Source organism: Eretmochelys imbricata, chromosome 1 (assembly GCF_965152235.1).
Source record: "Eretmochelys imbricata isolate rEreImb1 chromosome 1, rEreImb1.hap1, whole genome shotgun sequence".
NCBI classification, from domain to species: domain Eukaryota; kingdom Metazoa; phylum Chordata; order Testudines; family Cheloniidae; genus Eretmochelys; species Eretmochelys imbricata.
In genome coordinates, this window is record NC_135572.1 from 123,679,946 (window position 1) to 123,700,579 (window position 20,634).

General features: G+C 40.4%; 1 protein-coding gene across 1 annotated transcript in view; it reads right to left on the reverse strand.

The window, feature by feature from the left end:
• The window catches only part of OCA2 (OCA2 melanosomal transmembrane protein), a 286,600-nt gene that overhangs the window by 167,438 nt on the left and 98,528 nt on the right, over positions 1 to 20,634 (reverse strand). Inside the window, exons 9-12 of the mRNA XM_077807125.1 lie at positions 13,420 to 13,491; positions 10,637 to 10,702; positions 8,566 to 8,622; positions 7,163 to 7,287 (exon numbers count right to left, since the gene is read on the reverse strand). Coding sequence (XP_077663251.1) covers positions 7,163 to 7,287; positions 8,566 to 8,622; positions 10,637 to 10,702; positions 13,420 to 13,491 — 320 coding nt within the window. The remainder of the gene's footprint in view (positions 1 to 7,162; positions 7,288 to 8,565; positions 8,623 to 10,636; positions 10,703 to 13,419; positions 13,492 to 20,634) is intronic.

The following is a 20,634-nucleotide window of genomic DNA, read 5'->3' on the forward strand; positions in this document are numbered from 1 at the left end:
TCATGCTGTGTGTACACAGTACATTTTGCACAGTCTGTTCACTAAAGGCCTTATTCAGGAAAGCCCTTAAACACATGCATGACTTTAAGCATGTGCTAAGCCATTTTGTTCTTAAAGTTAAGCATATGTCTAAATGCATAACTGAACAGAGATGGACTTGCATGTGCTTAAATGCTTTCCTGCGTAAAAGTCTTAGGCCCCAATTCAGCAAAGCACTTAGGTACAACTTAATGTTAAGCACATCCTTAAGCCTCACAGGGTACAGCATCACCGCATCTGGGAGGTGTGATTCCCAGCACAGGTGGACAGACTCATGCCAGCTCAGCTTGAGGTAATACTCTAAAAATAACAAGGTGGACTTTGTGGCACTGGTGCCATGTCAGGTTAGCCACTCAAGTCCACCCAGTCCTATGGGTTTAAGCTTGAGCAGCAAGCCTGAGCCACCATCTTTACTGCAACATCCATGCTGTTATTTTTAGAATTCTAGCTCAAGCTGAGCTACCACAAATCTGTTCACCTGAGCTCAGAATCACACCTCCCAAATTCACTGTAGACATACCTTTGATTTCAAAGGCATTTAAGCACATGCTTACATGATTTGCTGAATAGGGATGGATTTAAGCATGTGTTTAAAGCTGTTTCTGTTTAAGTGAATCTCAGATTTTAAGATCATACTCATCTAGTCTGATCTCCTGAATATACAAGCACAGAATTTTAACAAGTGACTGTGCCCATAAACTACAGTATCTTTTTTCAGAAAGACCTCCTATTTTGATGCAAAGAGTTCAAATGACAGAAAATGGATCACGTGAGATAAGTTGTTCCAGTGGTGAATTAGAGGAAGAGAGGAAGGATGGTCCAGTGGTTATGGTGCTAGCCTGGGACTTTGGAGACCAGGTTCAGTTCCCTGCTCTACCTCAGACATCCCATGTGACCATGGGCAAGTAACAATCTCTGTGCGCCTGTTCCCCATCTTTAAAATAGGGATAATAGTACTTCCCTCCCCATAAGCAATCTAAGTGCCTAAGAGATACAGAATTACCCTTAGTGTTAAAAATTTGTGTCTGGGTGATACCAGAGGGCACTGTGACCCAAGGGGATTCAGATTGCTTGAGCTCTGAAGCACCCATGGGGTATCCCCAAACATCATCGCCTAACCCACCGCCCCTCCAACCTCAAGGAATATTGGGCCTGACTACTGAAACCCACAAGATGCCCTCTAGCTCTGCGTCGTCCTCTCCAAATCCACAAAGACGGAGGAAATCTGCCTCACGCACTTGTACAGACAAAATGGTGTCTGAGCTCGAACACAGCTGGTGGCTGCACTACAACAGGTGGCTGCAGATACCATTGAAATTAAATCTACAGTTTCCACCCTACAGATCAACATGACTGAGATTCAGAGTGCATGCTCTATCCAGCTTGATGGGAGAAGCTGAACACAGAACTTCTGAAGTGGAAGATGATTTCAAGGAACTACTAATTACAGGTTCTGAAGAACTGTAATGATATCAAGACTATTAAGACCAAGCTAATTGATCTGGAAAGCCACTCACAATGATGTAACATCAAGATTGTGGGTATGCCTGAGGGAATTGAGAAAGGTAAATCCTCTGAATTTGTCCCTAAACTGCCACGTTGTTGGATCTGCCAGTAGATTTTTGTTTTGATATAGAGTGAGCACACCGGGCCCTTGCCCCCAAGCCAGCTCCAGAAGATTGGCCTAGAACATTGATTGTGAAGTTCTAGAAGTTAACCACTAGGGAGCTTATACTGAAGAAATCCAGATAAAAAAAGGAGATGTTATGGGGAGAACCAGCAATTAAAATACTGCTCTTTCAAGATTATGCCCATGATGTGGTTGCAGTGAGGGTAGCTGTTAACAAAGTGAAACAATTGGCTAGGCGGATGTCCTTGAAGTATATTATTAAATACCTGGCAACACTCCATATTAAGAATGGCAAGAAGATAGCATTATTCAGTTCCCCTCAGAAGGCAGAAAACTATCTCAAAAAATCTACAGACTCCTCCGTCACAAGAAGGGACATGTATGCCAGGATCTGATCTTATGGAATTTATGTATTGCTCTCTCAGATCTGATATGGCTGTTCCAAACAAGTTGATGGGTGCTACTTGATACTGATATGTTAGTTCTTTTAATTTTTTCTCTCTCTCATTGAGATTGAAGAGTTAAAGGGTTATCATCAATTTACTTCCATTGGCCCCCGCTTCTTCTCCCCAGCCTCCCACGCCCAGTTCAGCTCTCCAGGCCCCACTGCCTCTCTCTCCATTGCCCCAGCTGATTCCCTGAGCTCTTCTGCACATACCAGGCAGGCTAGTCCAGACACATACAAGTAGGTAACTGCAGCTGCCAGCAAGGAAGGAATGAGACTCAGCAGGTTTCCCCGCACCCTCTCAGGCAGGGATCTGCGCTGCCAGCCCAGTCTTACTTCCCTAATCTGGGCACCACTTGGCGGGGCTCTCTGCGGGTGCCTTTCCCAGGCACATCCCTTCAGCCATGCTCAGCCCAATGGAAATCTGGGGGTCATGTGACCCTGTGTGCCCCAACACACACATCGCCTGTGCTTTAAAGCCTTCATCAGAGGCTGTATCATCTCTTAGACCATCTTCAAAACAAAATGGAGAGAACACAGAGTTTATACTGTGGTGAAGGAAATTAAGGGCTCCACGGTACACTATGCTTCCTGCCTCCTCCCCAGAAACTCAGAATCTTCATTAATCTAAAATATGAAATCAACAAACTTCTGTCCCAACAGGCTGAGTTTGCCTTATTCTGTCTGAAGCAAAGCTACTGGGAATCTGTTGAGAGAGATGGCAAGCTGCTGCATGCAGACTTAAGGAAAAGACTAACAGAAATACGACTGCTGTTATTCACAATAGTAGTAACAAATTATATACAGTACATTCCAATATTAATAAACAATGTCAACAGTTTTATTCAAAAATATTTTTAGCTGAAGAGCGAATCAGTAAAGATGCCCTAGATAACAGTTTTATTGGATTGTCTCTGCCACCACTCTCTGACTCGCAGAAGGAACTATTAGATGCTCCTCTAGAAATCATGGAACTGGCTCAGGCTATAAAAGAAATGAAGGTTGGAAAGACTCCTGGTGCAGATCAGATCTCAACTGAATTTCACAAAAAGTTCTCTGAAACTTTAATACCTATATTTTTGAATATGTTCAGTGAGGCCAAGAAAGAGCAACCTCTCCTGCCTACTGGAAGAGAATCTGCAGTTTCAGTTATTCCTAAACCTGGGGAAGACCTTGAACTCTGTAGTAATTACAGGCCAGTTTCTTTAATCAATTGTGACACTCAGATTTTAGCTAAAGTTTACACATAAATCAGGTGTGTTTCCTTCATAATAGACCTGGCTCAGATAATTTGCATCAACTGATTGATATTATTGCTGCTTTGAGAGAGTCTGAGGAACCCTTAGCTGGCATTTCTTCAAATGCCAAAAAGGCTTTTGACCGCATAGCCTGCGACTATCTTTTGCATGTGTTAGCAAAATTTGGGTTTGATAAAGAATGTATTGCTTGTATTAAGGTTTTATACTCTAACCCAACTTTTAGGGTAGTTACTAATAGTATTATTTCCACCCCATTTCCATTTCAGCGAGGTATGAGGCAAGGCTGCCCCCTTTCACTTCTTCTGTTTGATTTAGCTCTAGAAACTTTGACTGTTGCCATCAGAGTAAATCAACATATTCATGGTATCAGGGTGGTCCAAACCAAGCACAAAATTACTCTCTATGTGAATGCCGTATTTATATCTAAGCCCAATGCTACCATTCCTAACCTACTAACCACTATTAATAAAGTTGAACTCCTCTCAGGATATAAAATTAATTGGGGGTAAATCAGAAATCTTAGGAATTAACCAATATGCCCACAAAGGCCTTTTCTCAAATTGGGACTTTCAATGGCATTTCTTTTACATGAAATATTTAGGAAACTGATTCCCAAAGATATTCAGGACATCCAATAACTAAGCGATCAGTTTGCAGACACCTAGAAGATAATAAGATGATAAGTAACAGACAGCATGGATTTGTCAAGAACAAATCGTGTCAAACCAACTTATTAGCTTTCTTTGACAGGGTAACAAGCCTTGTAGAGAGGGGGGGAAGCAGTAGATGTGGTATATCTTGACTTTAGTAAGGCTTTTGATACTGTCTCATGAACAAACTAGGGAAATACAACCTAGATGTAGCTACTATAAGGTGAGTGCATAACTTGTTGGAAAACCATTCCCAGAGAGTAGTTATGAGTGGTTTACAGTCAGGCTGCAAGGACAGATCGAGTGGGGTCCCACAGGGATCAGTTCTGGGTCCAGTTCTGTTCAATATCTTCATCAATTACTTAATGACATAAAGAACAGACTTATGAAGTTTGCACACGATATCAAGATGAAAGGGGTTGCAAGTGCTTTTGAGGATAGGATTAAAATTCAAAATGATCTGGACAAACTGGAGAAATTGTATAAAGTAAATGGGATGAAATTAATTAAGGACAAATGCAAAGTACTCCACATAGGAAGAAACAATCATTCAAAATGGGAAATGACTGCTTAGGAAGGAGTACTGCAGAAAAGGATCTGGGGAGTAATAGTGGATCACAAGCTAAATATGAGTGAACAGTGTAACACTGTTGCAAAAAAAAGCAAACATCATTCTGTGATGTATTAGCAGGAGTGCTGTAAGCAAGACATTAGAAGTAATTCTTCTGCTCTATTCTGCGCTGATTAGGCCTCAACTGGAGTATAGTGTCCAGCTCTGCATGCCACACTTCAAGGACAAACTGGAAAGAGTCCAAAGGAGAGCAAAAAAAAACGATTAAAGGGATAAAAACCATGACCTATGAGGGGAAGATTGAAAAAACTGGGTTTATTTAGTCTGGAAACGAGAAGACAGAGGTGACACGATAACAATTTTCAAGTACATAAAAGGTTGTTACGACGAGTGAGGAGAAAAATTGTTCTCCTTAACCTCTGAGGATAGGACAAGAAGCAATGGGTTTAAATTGCAGCAAGGGAGGTTTAGGTTGGACATGAGGAAAAACTTCCGAGCTGTCAGGCTGGTTAAGCACTGGAATAAATTACCTAGGGAGGTTGTGCAATCTCCATCATTGGAGACTGTTAAGAGCAGGTTAGATAAACACCTTTTAGGAATGGTTTAGACAATACTTAGTCCTGCCATGAGTGCAGGGGACTGGACTAGAGGACCTCTTGAGGTCCCTTCCAGTCCTATGATTCTATAATTCATTGAAATGCAGTTGCACAAGTCATTCCTTGACTTCTGAGTGCATAGCTGTACAACTTTAGTGCTCCTTTACTGTTTTTTCTTGATGTGGCATAGATAAACTTTGCAAAAAGAATGCTTACTGTAGTCTATAAAAGCGAAGCTGCGAGGGATCATTAAAAAATGTTTACCTGAACTGTAGGATTAAACCGTTATAGTTCACTTATCCAAGATTTTCAATTTCCCATATAAACAGACAATTTTGTAAAACATTGCAAATCAAAGTGTCTTGACATTCAAAATATGTTTTAAAATAAGTTATAGCTAAAGAAGGTTATTTATTGAATTATTTCTAAAAACAATTTACCACAAAATGTGACAAGAACAGATCATCATATTTTATGCCTCACTGATAAAAGTCTGAATCCTTATTGTCATGGAATCAGTAGACTTCTCTGTTAGCTTCATCTCCATGGTAATAACAGTGTAAAATAGCACTTGGAAATTATAGGTAAGGACTAAGGAGAACAACAACGGGATAAAAAGAATGACCCGTAGCATGAGATTTTCAGAAATATACACATACATAATAACCTTATATTTTTAGAATAACCATTAGAGTAGAAATTATTGTGATTTTTCTAGTTTAGAAGTACAACTGATAGTAATTCAAATAAAAGATTCTCTCATATGCTGATATTACAATTTTATAACACTGGATATAGGATTAGTATAAAACAGGATAAATGCTACTCTAGTATTATATGTAAACAATGGTTCAGAACGTGTAGACTTTTAGGATTTCAATCCATTACCAATTCCATTTTATTTAATTCCAAATATTCTGCAACATAATTGGAGAAGCTTGTTTAACCATCTCATTTTTACCTACTGTAAGTGATAGAAATACTGTTTGAGTAAAGTGATATGATGTTTAAAATATAATCATACAGCAAACAAATGGAGCTTTCGTTCACCAGCTGTTTCCCAGCCTGTAATAAATTCCACTTGCAAAACAGACCTTTTCTGCTGTAAACTACAGTTTAATGGGCCACACATCTTCATACAATTCTATACACTTGAATATGATAAGGACTGCAAGTGTTACATCACCCAATGCCATATTTAAAACCATCTTCCCCACACCAGTTTTTTTTTTTAAACTAAACTGGATTAACTGGATTTACTAGGTTGAATGTAGGTTAAATCCAGGACAAAGAGTGATTTATAATCACATGGGCTAAATGTAATTACAAATCACATGCAGTTTCCAGAAAGCTACTGTAACTAAAGTCACTGTTTTAATAAACAAATTATGATTAATCTAGAAATATGAAATTAACCTGGGATTGTATCCACTTCATGGAGATCAAGAAGGATAGAATTCAGAGTCTTCTATTCCAAAAAGGTTTCTTCAGTACAGAATAATTGCCAGTAGTATTAGCAGGGATTATAATTTCTTTAAATCATCCATTAGGAGGCAAAATTGTACATAAACAGTAGTCTGTACATGAAGGAACAGAGGGTTTGGGTTTGGGTTATTTTTTTCAAAAATTCCAGCACCCCTGTTTGCAAGAGCAATTTGAGCCCAGAATTAAATGGGTTGTGCAATTTGCAATTACAATTAAAATGTGGGCACAACTCAGAGTACTTGCATCTGTACCTACTTAATTGCAGGGATAGTTAAATCTATAAGTACTTGGACTTGTGCTCACAACTGACACATGAAGATATGGAAGCTGAACTCTTTAAAAGTTGTAGCTCTAGATACTAATTACAGTCAGAGCATTTGGGGTCCATTCAAACTGCTGAACAAACATCTCAAATATGATTTTGACACACACCAACTAGCAATTGGTAGCTATAACCAACTAACGCCAAAGGCAAAACATAAAATACCTTATGGTTACTGGAGTAAAGAGAAGCATTGTGGTAACGTTGTCCAAAAATGCAGAAAGAATTGCAGCAATAAGACACAGAATGATAATCATGGCCCACACTCTGCCTCTAGACAGTCGGTAAGCCTAATAAAACCAAAGAAATAGCAATGGCATAAAGGCATGGAACATATCAGTTTCATTTTCAGAAATGACCAATGAACAACTTTATAAAAGACGGTGCAACAATGTCTGGGGAACATTTGTTATACTAGGAGTCTGGTGGCACCTTAAAGACTAACAGATTTATTTGGGCATAAGCTTTCGTGGGTAAAAAACCCACTTCTTCAGATGCATGGAGTGAAATTTTTGTGGTTACAGACTAACACGGCTACCCCCTGATATTTTTTATACTAGTCACCTCTTTAGGGCCTGCCATCCAAGGATTTCAGTATGCTTTTCAAACATTAATTAATTTAGCTACAAACTACTCTAGGGAGGTAGGAAAATATTTCTGTTTTACAGATGAGGAAATAGGTACAGAAAGAGTAAGTGATTTGCTAAAGGTACACAGGGAATCTGTGGCAGAACCAGGAAGAGAATCCAGGTTTCCTGTTTTCTCTTGCTTTAACTTCAAATCCTGCATTCCTGCTTTAATATTCATATGGAAATTCACTCCCTTGAATACAATCTAAGTAAACAAGCTTTACACAGAAAACTATGTATGGGATGACTGAGTACTGAATTTATTCTCCCAACCCATGGGCTGTGCACCCCATGCTCCCATTCTGTTCACTTAGAATAACAGCTGAGTCTTTGGTTCAACCCTTACACAAAGGTCTGTGGCCGTTAATCATATATAAACATAAACTCAGTGGCCCAACCCCACTCCTCTCTTCTGTCCTCTGGACTGGGCACGGTCGAGTATGTATGTAGCCCAGCTCCGTTGCACACAGTCGATAGGAAGTCAATGGGACTTAGGGTGATCGGATAGCAAGTGTGAAAAATTGGGACAAGGGATGGGAGGTAACAGGTGCCTATATAAGACAAAGCCCCAAATATAGTGACTGTCCCTATAAAATCAGGACATCTGGTCACCCTAATGGGGCTACTCACATGCTTAAAATTATGCATGTGCTTAAGTACCCTACTGAATCAGGGTCTGTGGCCTTAACTTATAAAAATATCATTTCTTGAAATGCTTTCTCAACACTTAGCTTCTTAAAAAATTAAAAATTGACCACTATACTTTGTAGTATGACAAATGTAAATTGTCCTTATATAAATGTTTTTAAATGTAGCATTTAGTCTAATAGTTTTGACTAAACAGCAGTTTTATTAGTTCAATAAATATGTAAGACTGCTGCAGTAATATAAATACAGTATTGTAAAGAATTTAAATGCAAGATGTCACAATAAACCTACCTTTACTGCACAGTAATCAAAAAATCCAGTTTCTGAAAATATGGCCACTAAAAGCATCTACAGAAAAAGAAAGAAATAAGGATGGAATTATTTACATAAAAAAGTGAATGGTTTGGTTTGTTGCTTTAACCAGGAGTCCTGCATCTCTGCCACAATTTTGGTCCTGTTTTTGGAGAGGATATCAGCCATAAATCAGGGTGCCACGCATCAGAAGTCAGATTTCTATTACTGGCATTTATGGTAAAATTTACATCTGTGCAGTAGGGCCATGGTCCTATTCAGAATGACAGGGGTGCATAGACCTTGTGCAGGCCTCCCTAGAGGTGTGAATTTCACTCCTAATTACTTGGTAGGCACCACACGTTACAAATATCTCTGCCCTTCTCGCTAATCAAAAGTGGTCATTAGTTTACAATTGTTTTCTTCAGCAATGCTCTATAGAGTCTAGAAGACATCAACTCCCTAAGATTATTTAAATTTTTCCATATTTCTGGGAGATTGCCTGGTCCCCCAGTCTTTTTGGATGCAGGAAGTCATTAAAATTCATAGATGGCAACAGATGTAGATAGCACTGAATTTTGTCTATTTATGATACCTTAGCATATTTCAGTCAAAAAGGGAAAAAATAGATTAATAGGAGTAGAGGTGGACAAATAATTGATATATTATTATAGTCTAGCCAGGTATATGCTTTTGTCCAATTGCTCATTCAGGCTCACAACAGAACGCTGATTAGGACAAAGGAAATCACTTTCTCTAGTCAAGTATGTTTGAGGAAGGTTTAGTGTAAATAAAATAAACAAGTGGAATGAGAGTGATAACGCTTTCCAAAGTTTGTCTCTTTCACCAACAGAAGTTGGCCCAATTAAATGTATTACCCATCTTGTCTTAGTGATAACACTTGGCACGTATGCAGGCTTTTTCACTTATAGATCTCAAAAATCCTTTCAATGGGAGGTGTATTATCACTAGAGATGGGCAAAAAAAAAAATGGATTAATAGTTTATTTGCCCCAAAATGCAGTTTTGGTTGATCCAAAAATATTTGTGACTTTCTCACAAAGACACAGATGTTTTTCAGGAGCAGAAGTGGTGGCTCCTGCTGCTCTCCTTATAACTTTTAGCACAATGGTTATGGCTCTGAGAGACCAAGGTTCAAATCCTCCCAAGCTATAGGGTCATTCTCACTCTCTTTCCTTGGCCCAATGTCTATTCATTGTCATTAATAATACAGAGAATAGTCACTGGACCAGGGAAAGTGAGTGAGAATAATTCTATAGACTGGTGGTTAGAACACTTACCTATAATGAGGGAGACCCAAGTTTAAGTTCTATGTATATTTAATTATTTATACAAAGTAGAACAGCTGAAATAAGAGGTTGAGAGAGCCACACATCTGAATATCCCATAGCCCAGTGGCTAGGGTGTTCTCCTGCAATGTGGAACACCCAATTTCATAACCCTATTCACATCAGGCAGAGAGGGGAATTGAACCTGTCTCTAAAATCCAAGGTGAGCGCCCTAAACTCTGGGCTAAAGGATATTAGGAGAACTCCTCCTCCAGCTCTTGTCCTTTAAAATGCTCATTCTGGGGACAAATTCACCAATATTTTTGTGCAATTTTCCTATTCATTTTGGATCAAATCATTTTTTTTTCCAATTTTTCAGAGCTGCCAGCAAACCAAAAAATGCCGTGAAGAAGAACTCTGATCTTCTTCTGACCTGAAGAAGAGTTCTGTGCGAGCTCAAAAGTTTGTCTCTCGCACCAACGGAAGTTGGTCCAATAAAAGAAATGTTATTCCACCTTGACTCAGCAAATCAAAAAATCAGTTATTTATACAGTTTTAGTTACCACTCCATTTTATGAGGGGAAGAAACAGAGACCAACATTTTCCAAAGTGCCTCATTTTCTCCAAGTTTTTGAGTGCCTCCAGTTTTTAAACACGCAAAAGAAGCCAAATTTTCAACATAGCAACTCTCAGTTAAAAGGATGTTAACAAATAAAAAGAAATGTCTAGACATCGACTACAATTATTCCAGCACTTTTAGAGCAAAAGTTACATTTTAATTACCATTCCAAACAACAGCGCCAGAGTTTCATAATCAATCCACTCCACCACTTTTACCATGCTTGGTCTCTGCAAATCAAACAATAAAATTATCAGTTAATCCTATGGATCACCTAACTAGTGATTAGTTATGGAACTGAAAATTCCACTTAATTAGTGCACTATTTAAATAAGCTGTGATAGAAATTAATTAGTGTTTCTGCAATGTACCCAAAGGGGGTTCTTTTCTATTATCTCTGGAAAATGCTGACAGTCTGAATGGCTCATTATCTAGCACCTACATTTGGTTTTTAGTTTGTTTGTTTCTCTTGTACAGAAAACTGGTTTATAAAGTTCACTTCACTTTACTTTCTGCTAACAGAATAGGACAATTCAGCTTCACCTGTGGACAAATTGGGAGGGAATTCAGAGAAAAGTAGTCACAAGGATATGTGCAAAGAGTGAAAGAACTACTAAGTCATATAGGGTACTTTTGCTAATTGTCAATTAAGGAGCCTGGGAGAAGATAAAAATATTTGAAAGGAGTAAACACCCCTGAGGGAGTGTTATCATCTATGGTGTCCCCAAGGCAGTATAATCTGTAGATATGTTTGTTTAGGCTCCATGGGAAACCTAATATAGCTGAACATGACAAAAATCTGAGGGATAAAGATATCAGTTTTCGGACAGAGCCAAGGAGCTCTGGTATACTTTACGACATTAATTTTTTTCCCAGGTGAGGGTACTGTGATCTCTTCTTGCTATTTTGAAAAAAAACAGCTTTATGATTTTAAGGGATTTATTACAAACTAATTAAAGCAAACTTGAAATTAAGTAAACTTCTAACTAAAACTATTACATCTTTTACTAAACTATTTAAGGATTGAACAGCTCAATTGTCAAATCAAAATTATAATTGGAATTGAATTAATAAATCAAGAAATTGAGAATAATGGAATGGAATCAAGAACTGACCAGATCATAGAATGAAAACAGTTAAGACTTAAATCATGGAGTTAATATAACACGTGATCTATTCTTGTACAAACTTAAGGTGTCAGTCTGCTTTTAAGCTCCTGAACCAGTTACCAGACTTCTTTAAAGTTGCCACTTACTGAATGACTTCCACCTTGTCTTTCTACAGTTAACTCTTTCCTCACCTAATCTCCCTCTCTCTGATACAAAGTGATCAACAATCCATAATTTCCATTTTGGGGGCAGAAACTCTTTTATAACCCAATGGGACATGAAGCAATTAAGTTAGGATTTACTTCAAATTTAGAATAAGCACTCGCTATTTCTTTGACATACACATACACGCTCTCTTGTTCATACTTTTGAAACGTTTGGAGAAAAAGCATCCTTGCCAGGCAGATTAAAAAGGGGAACAAAACTGAAAAACGTTACTTAGGCCATGTCTACACTACAGACCTTAGAGCAGCACAGCTGTACCGCTGCAGCTGCACCACTGGAAGGTCCTCCATGTAGCCGTTCTATGCCAACAAGCAGTGGTAGCTATGTCGGTGGAAGAGCGTCTCCAGATGACATAGTGTTATCCACACCGGCACTTTTGTAGGTGAAACTTATGTCAATCGGGAGGTGTTTTTTCCACAGCCCTGTCCAACAAAAGTTTTACTGACAAAACTGCTAGTGTAGACATAGCCTTAGAGGAAAAAAATTGATTCTTTAGCTTGCTGATCTTTGGAGCATCAGCATCAAGACTGCAGAACAGGGACCAGGTGACGTCATCTCTGGTCTCAGTATCTTTCATTAGCTGGTGGGCTTCCTTGGGCACTTGGCTGGTCAGATGTTGTTGTCATGGTCTCCTCCTTCCTGGAAGGAGGAGAGGCAGCCCTTCTTGGCGTTGTGATGGCCCAGGAAGGATCACACCTTCTTGGGGGCACCTAGACCTTTAAGGTTGTGATTCTACTTTGCTCCATTCAACATCACCACCCTGGAGAGCTTCCAAGCCAATCAGATGTTACAAGCTTCAAAGCCCAATAATATGGTCCAATCAGAGTTGAGGGATAGGAAGGTTGACCTTTTTTTTTTTTTATCTGGGAAGCACTAACTCTTAGTGGCAATATATGTCACTGAACCACAGGAACAGATCCTTCCAAGAATATGAAAAACATGGAATCAGTAGGAGATGACTCCACAGGACCCCCTCCTCTGGGGGGATAGAGATGGCCAAACTCCTCTAATCTTCTGTATATTCTGGATGCGTTCAGTAACCTAATGGCCTATATGGTCTCTTACATCACTCATACTTCCAGCCAAACCTTCATTCTCTCAGTACTTTTGAAGATATAAGGGATTATTACTGGTAAAAAATGGGGAACTATGGGACTTGCATAGACTGATGGAGTAAAAGATCATCCCTTAGCAAAAGTGCTATCTCCAGCACTATTACTATAGACCTTACATAAACTAGAAAAATTAAGAGCTTGAAGAACCTAAGAAAACTGAAGGTTAAACTAGGCCTCACCTAGGTCCATTTACATCACACGGTATTAGAGTAAATCTGAATTAAGATGAAAATGGTTGCATTCAAGTTCCTGCAAAATCAGAATATCATACCATTAAGTTGGCCTTGCTCGCTTTTTTCCCATCTGAAGCCAAGACTGCATCTCTCTTTCATGGCCCCAAGAACAGGAATTCACAGAGTACACAAATACTGTTCTTGCAGCATTTTAAGTCCCATAAAGGCTGCTGCACCATGGGACCATTTTCACAGGGATAAGTATGTGGGGATTTATGATACAATACACAGTAATAAACTGAATACTTGAAATGTTGCAACTTACCTCACCAACCACAGCTAATGCAGCTAGAGCTGCCAAGGAGCCCAACATTGCCGCTAGGGTTCTGTGAACAATCTGTATCAAAAGACAAGACGTTACTGAAGACTATTTTAAATCTGTTTAGGCCTCCTCTACACCTAAAAAATATGTCAACCTAGCTACGTCACACTGGAATGCGTTACCTAGGGAGTTGGTGGAATCTCCATCCTTAGAGGTTTTTAAGGCTCGGCTTGACAAAGCCCTGGCTGGGATGATTTAGTTGGGGTTGGTCCTGCTTTGACCAGGGGACTGGACTAGATGAGCTTCTGAGTTCTCTTCCAACCCTAATCTTCTATGCTTCTATGATTCATGGGTGTGAAAAATGCACAGCCCTGATAGACAGGGTTAAGCCAATATAAGCTCTGGTATAGACATCGCTAGGTCAACAGAAGAATTATTTCATCAGTGCTAGCCTCTTGACAGGACGGATTTATTATAGCAACAGAAAACCCCTTCTGTCATTGTAGCAAGGGTCTACACTACAGCAGAACAGCTGTGGCGCCACAGCTGGGCCACCGTCACACCTGTAGTGTAGACACAGCCTTATTCAGAAAGCAAATAAAACACCCTTGACTTCCTTCTGCTTTTGCAACTTACTACCCCATCCCCATCTCATTCTCCACTATAACTGACAGGAGGAGGACAATTCCATTTCACTGCAATGTCTGACATTTGTTTTGCAGTGGAACAAAAACATACCTGACTGTGGATGGGTGGTATTGTCCTGGGATGTGAGAGACCCAGGTTAAAGTCCCTGTTCTGCCTGATTCGGAGCAGAGTTTTTCACTCCAAATCAGGAACTCAAACCTAGGTTTCCTACCTCTCAGGCCAGGATCCTAACCACCCAGCTATACACACAGACACACACATTCACTCTCATCCAAAAACTTTCCTAACAGAAGTTTCATGGAAACATCTGCATCTCTACAAACTACTCCAGCTTCAGCAAAACAGCATATTTCGGTGAAAACATTCCAACCAACTCTATTCTCCACTCCTTACCTCCTTGAATGAGTCATATATAACAGCTGGCCTACCTTCCCCTCTAATTGCCCACTGGATCTCCTCCAAATCATTTTGCTATCTTCACTCTTTTGAATCTGCTTTCAGCAGTGTGTACATAGATCTCTGCCTGGCACAGCCTCAGGGGCTCTTCTCCATCCTCATTATCTTTTAATTTTCTGTAAATCCCTGTTCCAGGACCCTCTCTCTCTCTTTCCTGCCCTTGCTTCTGAAGCTCTACACCCTGCTGGTTTTCTTTTTACCTCTCAGGTCACTCTTTCAGCATCTTTTCTGGTAGTTACTTCTCCTTCCCTCTCTGGCAATGTCTTACAAGACTCTGTCCTAAATCCTCTCTTCACTTCTCTTCGCTCTACTCCTTACACCATCTGCTCAGATAGTTTCAGTTACCTTATCCTCCTTTCAGTTCCTATGGCAAAGGGCAGGTTCATGCACCAGTTATCTCCTGTAATAGTTACTGCAACCTCCTTTATTCTGGTCTTCCCGTTTCATTGCTCCCAGGATAGCAGAACCGGGGGAGGAAGGTGGTGGGCATAGCATTCCCACAATAGAAGTATTGTGGGGGCAGATCTATGTTTCCATCCCTGCAGTTTATTCTTCAGCAAGTTCAAGCTCAAGCCATGCTCCATTGCTGCTGGGCGGAAGTGAGAGCAGGACCCAGAGGGGCTGGAGTAGCTGCTATGGCACCCAGGAGCAAGCCAAGGAACAGAGTGACCAGGCCAAGCCTCACTAGCTCTCCTTGCTCCACATGTAGGTAACCTACCCCTACTGTCATCCTACCCCTATACCCTATACCCAACTATCCCGAGAGGCTGAATGGGAGTGGGGGTGCAGGGCCACATGGGGATGGGGAAGCTGAGTGGGAGAGCAGGACCACATGGGGCTGGGGGGTGCAGGACCACTTGGGGACAGGGCAGATGCACCTGACTGAACGGGAGAGGCTAGGGGTCATTCAGGGTCTACATGGGGCAGGTTCCCCAACTCCCTAACAATCCCTGCCTCTCCCACCCCCCCTCCAAAAAAAACCTGTTCCATACTTCTCCCACCCCTAGCCAACAACCCTCCAAGTTCACACCCAGGCTCCTTCCTAGCAATTACTTCCCTCTTCCGCAGCTCCTCCATTACTCCTGGTAACCCCCAAGCCTTTGCACTGCTTCTGAGGGGTGCGGGAAATACAGTTATGTAATGTAGTTTAAATGAATTATTACTCAAAGTTCTGTATTAATATGCCTAGTAAGAAATCTATTTGTCGAAAAACATTTCCTGAATCTTGTTTGATGTCTGTATTGTTACAGGCATACTGTTCACAGCTATTTTGAAATAAATTACCAAAATAACTGAAACTGGTGTGATTATATTGTGTTATTTTGATAAATAACATATGCAGAATTTTGCAGAATTTTAAAATAGTGTGCAGAATTTTTAAATTTTTGGCACAGATTTCCCCTAGGAGTAATTTAGGTTTCACTGTGCACCTTTGCCTCCCTATTCAAATTGTGCTTCCACTGCCTCTGCATTGCCCTCTAGTCTATCTGAAACCAGCAGCCAAAAGCATTTTCCTTTCCCACTGCTTAGACCATGTCACTCCCCTTCACTGGCCTTCTGTAACAGTAGTCTTCAATACCCATCGTATAGACTTTCAGATAACTATCAAACACACATGGCCTACCATGTCTTAGACTTTGAGAATGTTATCCCATTTTGACCTGATTGACTAGACTGATTATTTTGAAATTCAGGACCCTGAGAATGTTCTGGTAGGGAAGTAGAAATTGATGATGGGGTTTGGTGTGTTCTTTGATTCAGCCTTGTTTATTTATAAGGCATATACAAAATCCTGCTTCTCCAAGTGCAGGAAGAACAAATAATAGTGGATAACTTCTTTGCTTACAGCCCCAAGCCTCTTTAGCCAGCATCTAACCCAGAAGCCCTCTCTCTTTAGCTTCTTCCAGGGTCATACACTGTGCTTGTCCAGGCTGTCCCTCTGTCTTACCCAGTCTGCCTTCCTTCTCCTCTTTCTTTCTCACACACACGCATGCACACACAGTTCCATTATTCAGAGCCCCAACCCCTGCATTTTAAAATCCTTGGGTTACATGATTTAGCCTTTATTCAGTGTTTCTATGTGCCTGGCTTTGGGTGCTGCTGTCTTGTTTCAGCTACCTAAGTACAATAGCTTCTTTATATTTATTCTGAATGGAAGGCAGAAGCCACAGCCACACCTGACCCATAACAATGTTTAGTTCAATCCATAACAAATACAATATTTTGAAATACATTGCACTTTCAAAGCATCTTTCATCCAAGGTTTTCAAAGCACTTTTACAGACTTTAGACCTGTTAACAGTGTTATTATATTATTATAAACTGTATCTAATTTACAGATAAACAGGCACAGATCTGCTAAGTGCCATGTCCAAAATCCCAAAATAGATCAGTTGCAGAGCTGAAAAATAGGACCCCAGTGTCTTCTTTGGAGCACTAGACAACAACTCCACAAATGCTCTTGTAATAATGCAATAAGAATACATTAGGAAAACACTCATTGAAAGAAATAGTCACCATGTGTCTAATGATTTTATTGCACCAATTAAATATTTAAAGAGGAAATATTAAGATAAAATATGTCCTAATAAAAAGTGTGGGGTTTTTTTTACTCCCAAAGCTGGTTGACAATTATTTAATCTACAATGTCTAGAATACTGGGAATAATTAAGAAAGGGATAGATAACAGGACAGAAAATATCATGTTGCCTCTATATAAATCCATCCACATCTTGAATACTGTGTGCAGATGTGGTTGCCCCATCTCAAAAAAACATATATTGAAACTGGAAAAGGTTCAGAAAAGGGCAACAAAAATGAGTAGGGGTATGGAACGGCTTCCGTAAGAGGAGAGATTAATAAGACAGACTTTTCAGCTTGGAAAAGAGATGACTAAGGGGAGATATGATTGAGGTCTATAAAATCATGACTGGTGTAGAGAAAGTAGGTAAGGAAGTGATGTTTACTACTTCTCATAACACAAGAACTAGGGGTCACCAAATGAAATTAATAGGCAGCAGGTTTAAAACAAATAAAAAAGTATTTCTTCACACAATGCATAGTCAACTTGTGGAACTCCTTGTGAGAGGATGTTGTGAAGACCATGACCATAACAGGGTTCAAAAAAGAACTAGATAAATTCATGGAGGATAGGTCCATCCAGGGCTATTAGCCAGGATGGGCAGGAATGGTGTCCCTAGCCTCTGTTTGCCAGAAGCTGGGAATGAGTGACAGGAGATGGATCACTTGATGATTACCTGTTCTCTTCATTCCCTCTGGGGCACCTTGCACTGGCCACTATTGGAAGACAGGATACTGGGCTAGATGGACCTTTGGTCTGACCCAGTAAGGCCATTCTTATGTTCTTATGAAAATTTGTTTCACAGATTGAATAATTTTTGATCATCAAAGAGAAATTTATTTTCAACGAAAAGCATATGACAAAGGTTTAATGTACTTGACTGAATTTACCACTATCATAGTGAAAAATTAGATGGAAGTCAAAATTATTTCTACGGGAAAATAATACTGATAAGAAAAAAATCTCATTTCCTACTAATTTCATTAGAAAGGTTCTGCTGAGAAGAGAGTAATAGAGTGCCAACATCTCAAGGCCCTTCTGTTTGTTTATAGTATAAGAGAAAGAAGAAAAGGAAATGTTTAGCTTCTAATTTTTAATTTGATTTGAAACTTTTTTATGTTTTAACACTGCCAGCACTGCACACAGCTAACAATATATTCATTGAATAGAAAAAATCATATACAATTGATTACACTTAAGAATGAAAATAAAAATCTCTTTCGCTGATTCACATTGGATTTTCTACAGGTGCACGCCTAGACTCTGACCCTTCAGGATGATGCTGTGGAAGCATTACACATGTTTAGGGCCTTTCTGACACTGTGAGGTTGGAGGGTGTTCGGCAGTTGGATGAAGCGATTTGATCTTACAGTTCAGGCTCAGCTGAAGGTTCCAAAGCAGTTGTTAGTCAAGAGAGAAGTTAGGCTCATTAATGGAGTTCAGGGGCAAATCACTCTAGTCTTCAGCTGTCCCCTAGCCAGTGCCCTATTCCTCATCAAGGCATCACCCCCATGGTTCAACACCCAGACTGGACATTTACTATGGATAAACCCTTTAGAGTAAATGGTTTCAATGCAACGAAGAAGCCATGCTGCACACTCCCTCCCATCAAGCAGGAACTTAGAATCATAGAATCATAAAATATCAGGGTTGGAAGGGACCCCTGAAGGTCATCTAGTCCAACCCCCTGCTCGAAGCAGGACCAATTCCCAGTTAAATCGTCCCAGCCAGGGCTTTGTCAAGCCTGACCTTAAAAACCTCTAAGGAAGGAGACTCTACCACCTCCCTAGGTAACGCATTCCAGTGTTTCACCACCCTCTTAGTGAAAAAGTTTTTCCTAATATCCAATCTAAACCTCCCCCACTGCAACTTGAGACCATTACTCCTCGTTCTGTCATCTGCTACCATTGAGAACAGTCTAGAGCCATCCTCTTTGGATCACTTCTAGGAATCCCTTTTGTTTTCTCCCTTATTTTCCACTTCCTTGACTCCCCTTGTATCATATATTTAAATGTGGGGCTCTGGGATCCACAACATGAGCCAGGTCTCATGTTTATTCCAGGCTCTCTCTACTCAGAGGTCACCTTCAGCTCCTTCCGTCCAATCCATACACTTAAGATATTTCTACCAGCCTCTCCACTACTAAAAATACTGCCTTCATGCTTCTCAACCTCAGATCAGTCCCCCCTGCCAGAAAGCTAAGTAGGTCTGCATAGGTCTACAACTGCACTGTAAGTCAACCAGTATGTTTGCAGTCCTTTAACTAAGTACCTGTCATTCTCCCCAATGGTTCAACTTAACCTAAATTAGCAAATTCACAAATGGAACTTGTAAGCTCCTTGAACCAACCGATTTTTACAGAACTATCTGTGCACTTAAACAGCTGCCCAGGTATTCACACACCATCTAGCCTGAAGAGTGCATCAGTAACCTTCAGAATATTTTCTACTGTGTAGTTTTCAAATCTACATCTTTGTGAAATCAAAGTATTATTTTTCAAACCAGACAAAGGCAATAGACCCTTCTAAGAGCTACATCCCTGGCAAGTTTCAAAATGTAGCCATTTTGGCAGCTGCCCTGTTCAAAAGGAAGTGGGGTTAAATTTTTAAGCAACGGGGAAAGTGTGTTTTTCCTTTCTCCCATAGCTCTAAGTTATTTGAGGGAATACTGGTAATGTTTGCCAAGGAAAAAAATCCCGTAAAACCAAGCACTGATCATTTCATCCCAAAAAGTGAAAGGTTCAGATAATTATGAGTATGTGAAAATAGGGGGCTTATGAGAAGAGGCTGAGGGAATTGGGATTGTTTAGTCTGCAGAAGAGAAGAATGAGGGGGGATTTGATAGCTGCTTTCAACTACCTGAAAGGGGGTTCCAAAGAGGATGGATCTAGACTGTTCTCAGTGGTACCAGATGACAGAACCAGGAGTAATGGTCTCAAGTTGCAGTGGGGGAGGTTTAGGTTGGATATTAGGAAAAAAAATTTCACTAGGAGGGTGGTGAAGCACTGGAATGGGTTACCTAGAGAGGTGGTGGAATCTCCTTCCTTAGAGGTTTTTAAGGTCAGGCTTGACAAAGCCCTGGCTGGGATGATTTAGTTGGGGTTGGTCCTGCTTTGAGCCAGGGATTGGACTAGATGACCTCCTGAGGTCCCTTCCAACCCTGATATTCTATGATTCTATCTTCCAGGACCCCAGCCAGGTGAGGCTTCAGATCTAGCAGCACGAAAGTGGGCAGAGACATGGCCAGCCTGCACACCCCACAGCTGATACTGTCAGGGCTCCAACACCAGTGGGCTCTGGGCTATCTGGCCAGGCAGCGAGAGGCAAGTCATCAGGGGATTTTGCATGGCAGCACTGGAGCACCCGAGGCAGCCAGAAGAGCAAAGAAAATATGGGACCAGGACAGGGTTGGAAGAAACAACACTTCCATTTATCCCAACACTTTGTTATCTGCAAGTTTTGGATGTCCCCCAGACCATCCTGATTAATGGGATATAGTGTACAGTCAAATGCTTTTTAAAACCATACACAATA